The 12,188-nt window shown below is 56.0% G+C and overlaps 1 protein-coding gene across 7 annotated transcripts in view; it reads right to left on the minus strand.

The window, feature by feature from the left end:
* Window positions 1-8,064: 8,064 nt before the first annotated feature.
* Window positions 8,065-12,188, minus strand: part of SRC (SRC proto-oncogene, non-receptor tyrosine kinase) — a 56,576-nt gene continuing 52,452 nt past the window's right edge. For all 7 annotated transcript variants that reach the window (XM_082429200.1, XM_082429201.1, XM_082429203.1 and 4 more), the window contains 3 exons: window positions 11,623-11,776; window positions 11,331-11,462; window positions 8,065-11,022 (listed from right to left, as the gene is read on the minus strand). In XM_082429200.1, the coding sequence (XP_082285326.1) occupies window positions 10,814-11,022; window positions 11,331-11,462; window positions 11,623-11,776 (495 nt within the window). In that variant the 3' untranslated portion in view covers window positions 8,065-10,813. The remainder of the gene's footprint in view (window positions 11,023-11,330; window positions 11,463-11,622; window positions 11,777-12,188) is intronic.

Raw genomic sequence — 12,188 nt, forward strand, 5'->3', positions numbered from 1 at the left:
CACAGGGGGTGCTCAAGGTGTGCTGACCGAAAGAAAATACAAAGGAACTGCCCCCCAGAGTGCGAGCAGAGGATTTAGGTAAAGTGGTCGAGTTGACACAGTGACAGACAGCTTGTCACACACAGATACACACACACGCACACACACAGCCTTTCTCTGTGAATCCAGGCACGCAGGGCCAGGGCAGCTTTCAGAACTGCCTTAGAGACAGGGTGGCCACACACAATCACCCCCAGCACAGGAGAGGCTCAGGGAGTTGACTGAGCATAGGGACAAATGCAAACGACTCAGAATGAGCACAACAGCCAAGGACCCCAAAGAGAGGGGGTCCGGGCAGGGGGCAACTGTGTCCCTGTTAGTCACTCTGTGTCACACACACACACCAGCCGGGGAAGGAGCAGCTGCTTCATGATGAGTGATCTAGGAAGAGCCGGGGGCGTGAAAGGAAACAAAGCCCCCAGCCAATGGCAGGCACCCCCGAGACTGGAGAGAGGGAGGCGGCCGCTGCCCACACTGGGAAATCGACAAGCCACAGGGACAGGAGAGCCGGAGCCTCGGGGGTCAGATGAGCCAGACCCCGGCTTGGCCACACGGACACACGCACAAGCCTGAGGACCCTGCACAAGTGTTGGGGGGGTGGGTAAGCGAATGGGGGGACATGTTTTGGGACACAGACACACATGCACACAGGTCACATCTTGGCGGAAAAAACGAATTAATGCAGGTAACACGTAGAGTCAAGCTAAAACTGAGAGGCAGAGACGGAAAGACACAAAGAAAGAACAGAACAAAAAGAAAGCCAGAGACACAGACACAGAGACAAAGAAAGACAGGAAAACAAAGAGAGAGAAAAGGAGAAAGGCAGCGGAGGGAGTGATGGAGAGATGACCGACAGACACGAATGCAAGAAGGACACAGACGTCTACAACCAAAGGAGCGACCATGAGAAGGGAGTTTGGAAGGAGAAAACAGAGATGGAGGCCAAATAACAGAGGGAGAGAAAGATGAGCAGAGGAAGAGAGAGAGGCACCCAGGCCACCCAGGGCTGCCTCTGAGGACCGGCTAGATTGGGGTTTTAAGACACAGCAAGCAAAGGAATGAAGGAAAGAAAGAAAGATGCCTGAATGGATGGAGGGACCCTCAGCACAGCCCGTGCTGGATTCAGGGAGCAGCCAGGGGGTCAGCAAGGGACCACATGCCATAAACCCCACACCACATGCACCACACACACACCACACACACCCCACACACCCCACACACACTCCACACACACACCACACCACACACCACACACACTCCACACACACACCACACCACACACACTCCACACACACACACCGCACACACACACCACACACACGACACCACACACCACACACACACCACACCACACACCACACACCACACACTACACATACACCACACCACACACCACACACACACCACACCACACACCACACACACTACACACACACACCACACCACACACCACACACACTACACACACACACCACACCACACACACGCCACACACACACCACACACACCACACACACCACACACTCCACACACACCACACACTCCACACACACACTCCACACACACACACCACACACACACACCACACACACCACACACACACCACACTACACACCATGCACACCACACACACAACACACACCACACACACACCACACACACACCACACATACCACACACACAACACACACACCACACACTCACCACACACACTACACACACACCACACACCCCACACACCCCACACACCCCACACACACTCCACACACACCCCCCACACACACACCACACCACACACACACCACACACACCACACACTCCACACACACACTCCACACACACACACCACACACACACCACACACACCACACACACACCACACTACACACCACACACACCACACACACCACACACACCACACACACCACACGCACACCACACGCACACCACGCACACCACACACACACCACACACACACCACACACACCACACACACCACACACACACCACACACTCACCACACACACTACACACACACCACGCACACCATGCACACCACACACACACCACACACACCACACACCACACACCACACACACTACACACACACACACCACACCACACACCACACACACTACACACACCCCACACACACCACACATACCACACACACCACACACACCACACACACACCACACACACTACACACACCACACCACACACCACGCACACCACGCACACCACACACACACCACACACCACGCACACCACACACACCACACACACAACCACACACACCACACACCACACACACCACACCACACACCACACACCACACACCACACACACACACCACATGCACCACACACACACCACACGCACACCACACACACCACACACACACATACACCACATTACACACACACTACGCACACACACCACACCACACACCACACACACCACACACACACACCACACACACTACACACACACACCACACCACACACCACGCACACACCACACACACACCACGCACACACCACACACCACACACACACCACACACACCATGCACACACACACCACACCACACTACACACACACTACACACACACCACACCACACACCACACACACCACGCACACACTACGCACACACACTACACACACCACACACACTACACACACACCACACACACACCACACACACTACACACACACCACACACACACCACATAAACCACACACACCACACACACATACCACTCACATCACGCACACCACACACACCACACACAACACGCATACCACACACACACACACCATACACACCATACATACACCACATACACACACCACACACACTATACTACATGAACAACATATACATGGCCCATGCACGCCATACACACACCACACAGGTGTGTGCATACATAAACAATTGCAGGAAGCCCAGAGAAAAGACAAGGTTTCAGAAGCCCCAGAGAGAAGGGGGAAGGAGCAAGCTGGAGAGAAGCAGGGAGAGCGGAATTCCGTGCACCTCTCTCGCCCTCTCCCGGTGTCGGTCTGTAAGTCTGTCTGTCTCCCTCTCGCTCACTCCCCTGCACACAATCACACACCCTGGAAAAGGGGAGAATGGGGGCTGGGCAGAGAAACGAGGGGATGTGATGACTCGGTGGCTGTCCCACCCCAGCCCGCTGGCTCCCACCTCCTGGCCTTCGCATGGTTGTCCTGCTGCCTGGAGTGCTTCCCGCCCGGCCACAACCCTCCCTCCCCACCCCGCTTCTCCACCTGCTGCCCTCGGGCCTCACTCAGCCCTCTCCTCAGGGGAGCCCTCCCGGACGCTCTGTTCAAGCTCAGGACCCCATCTCTACTCTACTGGGACCGTGGGCCTTTCTGCACCTGTTCTGCTCATCTGTCCTTCTGGACACTAAGTGCCTTGTCCACGGCTGCTCCCCAGCAGATTTTTCTCCCCCTTGACCCCCTAACCCCCAACCGGGGTCAGGCATACAGTAGGTGCCCGCCGGAAACATGTTCAATGAATGCTTACACACCTGAGTGAGAGCAAAGCTGGAAGGCATTTAGGATGAATGTGGAAGGAAAAGGCTGAGGAGGGCGGAGGAAGGGAGAGCCCTGGAGGGGGACGGAAAGATGGGCAGTCACAGCTGGAATAATCTAGATGGAGGTATGGGGGTGGGGCAGAGCCCTGGGAGCTGGTGGGTAGTCGGGGGGCAGGGGGGTGGGGGGGTGATGCACTTCGCGGATACAGGCAAATACACACGCACACGTACACACGGCCGGGCAGGGGCAGCTGCTCCATGACGAGTGCTTTATGAAGAGCCTGAAGAGCCCAGGGAATGAAACGAAACACCCACCCCCAGCTCATGGCAAGGGGAGGGGGCTACAGGGAGAGAGCCCACATTGGAAATTCACCAAGCCTGAAGATCTGGGAGGAAGAAGGCCTGAGAGAGAGACAGGGAGCCAGATCCCTGCTCCCCGGCAGACACGCAGACACCAGGGCCACACATGTTTGTTGGGGGAATGAATGAATGAACAGGGGACCCCAGAGCAAGGGACAGACCTGTTAGGGTGAGAGAAATGGACAGAGAGGGACAGAGACTCAGGAGGCCAGGTGATACACACATCATGTGGCTTTGATGCACTCACACAGAAGTCAAGGGCAGTCCGCAGGGGGCAGAGTCGAGAGGAAGAGAGATTCAGAGAGGGTGGAATGTGCAGAGGACACACAGCCTGCCCCCAACAGCCATTGCCCATGGGCAGCACAGAGAAGGCACTCAGTAAATCTACAGCCCACCATACCTTTAGGTGCCCATGAAAAATGTTTTCTTTTAAAATCGGACGAAAAATGAACTTTAACTCAAAGAAAATGTTTTCATATATAATGTTAATATATTCAACTTTATATCAATGTTGTCGTAAAGTAGAATTTTTTAAAATATTTTTTATGGAGAAAGGGGTCCATGAAGGCAAAGCTGACTAGGGCCCATGAAAGTCATAACGGGGCCCTGGTTGGGTGCCCAGCCTGGGACTGCATAACATGAGGCCAAGGTTAGGAAGGACCCTACTGCAGGGAGTGCTGAAGCCAAGGGAAGCCAGGGAAGGGGCAATCAGGAGGCCTTCCCAGAGGAGGTGGATGTCCAGGCTGAAGGAAGGAAAGACGTGTCAGGCAGTCAGGGTGCCACGGGCAACTGTAGCCAGCCTGGCAAGGCCTGGAATGGCAGGTGAGGGAGATGGGGCTTCCTCCACCAGAGACAAAGGATTCTGAGCAGGGCCAGAGGTGGGAAGAAAAAAAGGAAGGCCACGGCAGAGTGAGGGTGAGTGATGGTGAGTGCGGCCCAGGGCTGGAGGCTGAATGGTGGGGCCCTCCCCAGTGGGGGCAGGAGCGGACAGGAGGTGAGTTGAGTTTGGAGGGTCAAAGGTGAGGTGTCCAGGGGATAGTCGCCAGGGAAACTGTCCAGGAGGGTGGCCTTGAGGCAGAGGCTGGAGGGAGCATGGGGCTGAGTCTGGGGCCAGGATGGGGAGTGAGCAGAAAGTGACCCCAGAAGCCAAGTCCCAGGAATCCCGGGGAAGGGGAACGGGGGTGGCCAAGAGGTTCATTCGCAGACATGCATGTACACAGATGCACACACACCGAGAGGGCGGCAAGAAAGGGAAGAAGAAAGAGAAGGATATTTAATAAAATTGCAGGAAGTTGGAGGTGGGAGGTAGAGACAGACCCACTGGCACAGAGATCCAGCCGCAGACACACGTACCCACGCACACACACACACGCAGGACAATCAGAGAAAGAGAAGGGCATTTAATGAGACCACAGCAAGGGGGAGGCGTGGCGGCAGAGGCAGACACACAGACGTTTGGACAGATGGACAGAAGGCAGAGCCCTGGATCCCACGGGACATACTCTGAGGGAAGCAAGCCCAGCACTGGGTGGGAAAAGCCCCAGCGGGGGAGGGCTGCGGAGACTGGGATGGACAGATAGATGGACAGAGCTCCATCTCCCGGCCTGATTCCCCCACCCCCATGCCACCCCCCCCATCTCCATCTCTATCTCTGTGTTTCTGTCTCTGTCAGTCTCTCTTTTTCTCTCTGCAAGCCACAGCTTTTTGGAGCCCCCAAGAGAAAAATGGGAAAAGAAGACAGAGATGAGAGAAAAAGACGAGGGACCATGTGTGTGCGTGCGTGTGTGTGTGTGTGTGTGTGTGTCCAGCACAAGGTCTAGTTGGAATTTTAGGAGGGAGGGAGGAGATGAAAGGAGTAGAGGATGAGCAAAGAGACCAACAGCAGCACGGAGCCGCAGCCTGGAAGGATGAGGAACACGCACGTGCCCCGAACACTGCACACGTCACACACACACTGCACACACTAGAAGTGCCACTGGTGGAAGGGAGGTCAATGAAACCACAGAGAAAGGAAGGCAGGGAGGGGGCTGAGAAAGAGCCGGCACAGGGCGCCTGACACAGATCCACAGGCGAGCGGGTGCACTCACACGGGCGAGAAGGCTGCAGCAGGATGGGGCCCAAGGTTCACCTTTAATATAAGTTTTACATATGAATATCTGAAAGAATCGATAGGCCAGCAACCCAGAGTGACAGCCAGTAACTATGGGCCAGAGGATGGAGAGACAGAGAGACACACTCAGAGAGAGACAGAGAGACAGGAGACACTGAAGCCAGTGGGCAGAGGACAGGCGACAGGCCCAGATGGACACCCACCCAGAAACATGCCCCATCCTTTCTAGGTGGGAGGGAGGGGGTAGAGAGCACAAATTACCGTCTTCTTGTATGTGCTTTTCTGTATCTTTCCTACCCTACTATAAAGAATTTTTTTTCCCATGGGGGCAAATATCATCTGACTTTTCTCAAAAAGAAAAAAAAATGCACATAGCATGAGAAAAACCACTGAAACCAGGAAGGGAAGGCGGAGGGGACGAGGGGGTCCCAGGGTGTCTCCAATCGCCTGAAGCGGGCTGGAAACTGAACAGGGCAGCAGGAGGAGCAGGCAGAGGGGCAGTGAGATGGTGGTCCCAGCAGAGTAGACGTCACTCGCCTTTTCGCTCTGTCTTTCTCTCGAAGAGTCGAGCAAAAGCAAACTGAACAGAGACCCAGAGTGAGGAAGTCAAAACCAGTGGAGCCAGAGACAATAGGTGGGAGAGACAGAGCAAACTCCTGCCTCCCTTCTCTCATCAGACAGCACCCCGGTGGGCCAGATCTGGGTGCATCAGCCAGAATTTCCCCAGCCCCTCAAGCTCTCATTCTAGGGGGGGAGCTGTGTGAACCGCCGTGACCACCCTTGCAAGTTCCAGGGGGTCAGGGAAAGCGCCCAGAGGTGGTCTGTGGCCTTTGAGATGTTTTGAAGGATGAAGAGGAGTTTGCCAGGTTGCAGAGAGGAAAGAAAGGGCACTCTCAGTCGTGGAAACAGCCTGGGCAAAGGCACGGAGGTGTGAGAGGGTCTGGAGGAGAACCAGAGGGTACAGAGATTGATAAGGAAAAAAAATCTGAGACACAGACACAGAGAGAGAGAGAGACTAGAGAAATAGAGACGGCCACGAGGCACAGAGAAAAAGAGATACTAGCAACAGCGAGAAACAGACACATACAGAAACGGAGACAGAAAATCAGAAGCACACAGAGAAAGACCAATTAGTGCGGGGGGAGGGGGTTTAGGGAAGAGGAAAGAAACACAAAAAATTGTGAAGACAAGAGGGCCAGGGCCAGAGAGCCAGAGAGAGAGCTGAAGAGGCACAGACAAAGAGAGACAAAGACGTTGGGGGCAGAGAGAGACACACGCATTGAATCACTTGGTGAGGCCGGCGAGAGATGGAGATAAAGGGGTCTCGGGGCTTCTTCCCCGGCTCGACCCGCCGCTCAGCGCCGCGCAGGCGCACTCCCGACCCGCCGCGGTAGCGCGGACGAGCGCTTTGTCCCCGCCGGGGCTGGGGCGCGTCCCCGGGCTGGGCTGCTCGCACGTGTCTTTGCGCCCCTGGGTGCATGTGGGCCCTGGCGGAGCGGCCGGTGCCCCGTGCACGCCCTGAGCCCACAAGCATCCACGCGGACACACACACTGCCCCGCGCACGCCCTGAGCCCACAAGCATCCACGCGGACACACACACTGCCCCGCGCAGACAAGCAGAGCCCCGCCACACACATCCGGGCCCGCGCCCCCCGGGAGCCCACAGATTCAGGCAGAACCACCTAGAGTGGTGTCCCCGCAGTACACACAAATCTCTGCACACAGGGCCAGAAAAAACAGGTTCACACATCTGGGCATCCAGACTCACAGGCCACCTGGACACTTGTCCACACACCAACACAGACACCCATGAGCAAACAGGGCCACACGCATACCCCAGTGAGCACAAAGGCACACACCCACGAGGGCAAACTCACACCCATGCTCCAACCTCTGCTCCCAAGACACATGTACACCCATGGGGTCTCCAGGTGTCCATTCTGACCGGACACTGTGGTATTTGGCTTGTGAAAATAACAGTGAACAAAGAAACATCCCGATTTTGAAATCTGTTTTTAATTATACAGATTAAACAGTGTTATTACGACCAGAGGTAACTTACATGGATCGGTGTGTGATCTGATATAAAATAAATTTCTTCCTATAGACTGCTGCAAATGAACTTCCCAGATTGTGTGCCTTGGTGGAGGGGAGAAGGGAGGAGAGGAAGGGTCTTTGGATTTTTCTCCAGAGTGCCCAGGGCTTTTGCTAACCCAGTCTCACCACCACCCCACCCACCCAGCCCAGCACTCTGGGAAACACACAGCAGGCACACAGCCGCATCTCCCTGTGAGGATGTCCACAACTCCACAAGGGCCTAACAGCCCTGCGGGGCCCCCAGAGTGTCAACTGCCACCATCCACCCAGGGCAAAGAGTCCAACTGCTCACACTTCCTGCTCACAAGCCCTGGGCTTCGCCTGGTGCATCTCAGACAAGCAAGGTTACGGCCAGGCACTGTCACTCCCCAAACTCAGGGATGGATGTGCACACACAGCCGCATTCCAGAGATCTCCAATCTGATTGCGTCCCTCCCTGGCCTCAAGCCCTCCGGCCACCAATGCTGCCTGCACAAAGGCCCCTCTGACACAGTCTGTCCTCACATCCCACCCCCTCTCACTCTCCAGCACACAATAGATACTCAAGAAACCGCTGACCAAACTCTGAGGTCTGTTTGTGTTTAATCAGACAATATGCAAAGTATTTACAACCAATTCCAAATCCCCCCTCCCCCCACAGGCCTCGGCCATGGAACGCAGGAACCCCAGGCCCTTCCCAGAGCCGGGGGTCCCCTAGGCCTCTGCATAGTCGTCTGAAATCTACAAAACACTGTTTGTTTAAAAAAAAAAAAAAAAAAAAAGACAGTATTAGGACACCTTATACAAAGGACACTGGGCAGTCAGAAGGGGATTTGGGAGTGCGCTGGGGTTAGTGAGTCCAGATTCGACTGGGACGGAGACAGGACAGGAGAAGACTTGGGTAATAAACATGTATGAAAGGAAAAGTTGAAATTTCATAGGCAGGCACCACTTGGCCTCCCTCCCCACTGGCAGGGCCTGGCTGGCTCGAGAACCCCTGGCAGCGGGAACGTTATTGCTGTGATGGGGGGCTGTGGGTGAAATGTACAACAGGTCTGGGGGACAGAGCAGGGGGTGTTTTTACATGTTAAATATGGACACACATGGAGGAACATACACGTGCACACGCACACATACACACACACATACACGCACACAGGGGCCCTTGGCAAGATGCCTACAAACTGTTGGCTGCCCCATTTAAGAAGGACACACTGAGGTCCAGGGAGAAGCCACCACATAGCCCAAGGGCCAAAACACGGTCTCCTGATGCCATGGGCTGAGCTCACCACGTGATGCCAGGCCACAGGATCTGGACAGGAGTGGAGCAGTTGCAGAGGCCATGGCCACATATGGAGGCAGACACTGCAGCCCAGAGAAGGAAGCAGGGGCTGCCCGAGGGCACACAGACAGTCCTGGTGTGTGGTAATAGACACCCCAGTCCTCTCACCTCACCCCAGCCTAGGCACTCCTTTCCGTACTTGTGAGTTAAGGGTGCCAACCTGGGGAGAAGAGGAGGGGCCGGGCACTGAAATTACACAGGAAAAACTGGGGTAAGGAGGACCTGGGGTTCCTTCCTGAGGCCAGGGCCTCCCAATCACTTGGATCTTCTATTTCTGCTTGATTGCCTCCAGAGCCTGTGAGCTCACTCCCTTTCATGATTGGCTAGCTCCAAAGGTCAAAAACCACCCACCTTCTGATTGAAACCTGCCTCCCTACCCTTGTACCTTTCATTTCTAGCTCAGCCCCACATCTACCTCCACTCTCTCCCCCACAATAGCCCACTGAGCAAGCAGTGGCAGCAGGACTCTCTCTGCTATCTCTAACCCATCCTTAGGCCCCTTGTCCCCTGGGCTGCCCCGGTCTGTCCACAGTGCCTCCGAAGACAATCTTGTTGGTTCCTGAGGAAGACAGAGGGAGCACCACGTTCCAATCCCGTCTCAACCCTGAACTGCTCTGTGGCCTTGGGCAAGTCACATCCCCTCTCTGGACTCAGTTTCCCCAGGGGTAGTATGGTGACAGGAAACTGAAGATCTCTAAGGATCCCTCAGGTGTAAGAAGGGCAGGGTTTGAGGGGGGTGTCCACCCCACCCACCAGCATCAAGTCAAGCTAGGCCTCACCAGCCTGGGAGCCACAGCAGAGGGGGCTGGACCCAGCAGCCTCCACCAACAGGCCTTTCAGAAATGGATGGCAAGGGGCAGGGCGGCAGGCAGGCCGAGGGCCAGTGGCCCATCACTCCTCTTTGGAAAGGCTCTTTGGCTAGCTCCGCAGACAGACCTGGGGTGGCGTGGAAGTGGGAAAGGGCCAGTGCGTGCAGCAGGTTGAGGCTAAGAAAAGGGTGCCCTCAGCCCAGCCCTTCTTCCCAGTTCCTCCTGCTGAGACGCGCAGAGCTCCAGGAGAGAATGCAGGGAGGAGGCGTGCGGCTGGCCAGGGGCCGGGGCACAGTCACTGCGCCAGCCTTGGACCCCGCCCCCAGGGCGGCCCCAGGCCCCAAGCCCTTCCATGCCACAAAAGAGGGAGGGGCCTCATCACTGGCAATTCAGCCCCACAGAGAGGATCAACGGGGTGGGGGGGGGGTGGGCAGGCAGAGGCAGGCAAGACCCCACGTCAGGGGCCACCCAGCTCAGGATCCAAGCCAAGAAGGCAGTCTGGCCCTGTAGCCCACGCCCTATAGGTTCTCTCCGGGCTGGTACTGGGGCTCGGTGGATGTGAAGTAGTCCTCCAGGAAGGCCTGCAGGTACTCGAAGGTGGGCCGTTCCTCTGGGTCCTTCCGCCAGCACTGGCACATGAGGTCATGCAGAGACTCGGGACACTCGGGAGGGCAGGGCATCCGGTAGCCCCTCTCCACCTGGTCCAGCACCTCGCGGTTCACCATCCCTGTGGGCAGGGGGAAGCATGAGGCGGCTGGCTCCGCTGAGGAAAGTGGGGCAGAGGGAAGTTGATGGGGATAACGAAGAGGGCTTCCTGCCTAGGAGAGGGTGGCTGTGACCATGGGTAAGGCCCTCCACAAGGCTGGGAGCCCTGACCAAAGACAGAGCCTAAGATCAGATGGTCAACCTCTTTGTTATACAGTTGGGGAAACTGAGGCCCTGGACGGGGTTTGACTTGCCCAAGGTCACCTGAGCAGAGGGGTCACCAGGGCAGGGGCAGAAGGACCAAAAATGGGCTGTGGAGAGCCCTCTTACCAGGGTAGGGCACCCGTCCCTTTGTCGTGAGCTCTGTCAGCAGGATCCCAAAGGACCACACATCTGACTTGATGGTGAACCGGCCATAGAGGGCAGCTTCTGGAGCCGTCCACTTGATGGGGAATTTGGCACCTGCAGGACCAAGAAGGGTCGGGGGAGCTCAGGAGAACATCATGACCACTCTGCCAGATAGGCACCATTCTTATCCCCACTTGACAGAGGAGGAAACCGAGGCTCAGAGAAGGGGTGTGACTCCCCACGGCCACATGGCATCTGCCGGGAGCCTGCCCACCTTGCCGGGCTGTGTACTCATTGTCTTCGATGAGCCGAGCCAGCCCAAAGTCAGCCACTTTGCACACGAGGCTCTCTCCAACCAGGATGTTGGCAGCACGGAGGTCTCGGTGGACATAGTTCATCCGCTCCACGTACGCCATGCCTGAAGCGATCTGCAGGCAGAACCCAGGAGCCTGGTTCAGGGGCCACCCCTTGCCCTTCCCAGATCACAGGGCACATGCCCAGGGGTGGTGTTATCCCCAGGAGTGGATAGCCAACCAAATGCCCCACCCTTCCCAGTTCTTCAGGCAATGAAGTCAATTTACAATAAATACTGTTGGCACAAAAAGCAGGACCAGTGCCCAGCAGGAGGAGGTAGAATAGGGCAAAGGGCAAAGGGGAGGCACAAGACAAGACGCAGCCAGGGAAGTGGGGTGACCACGCAAAAGAGGCCCCAGATGCTCCCAGAGACACAGATGAGTGTCAGGTCCTGCCTGTTGTCCCAAGTCCCCTCCCTGAGCCTCAGTTTTCTCATCTGTCAAATGGAATATTAGCCATCTCTACCACCTGATTGTATTAAGGATT

The sequence above is a fragment of the Balaenoptera physalus genome (assembly GCF_965194825.1).
Source record: "Balaenoptera physalus genome assembly, chromosome: 16".
NCBI lineage: Eukaryota > Metazoa > Chordata > Mammalia > Artiodactyla > Balaenopteridae > Balaenoptera > Balaenoptera physalus.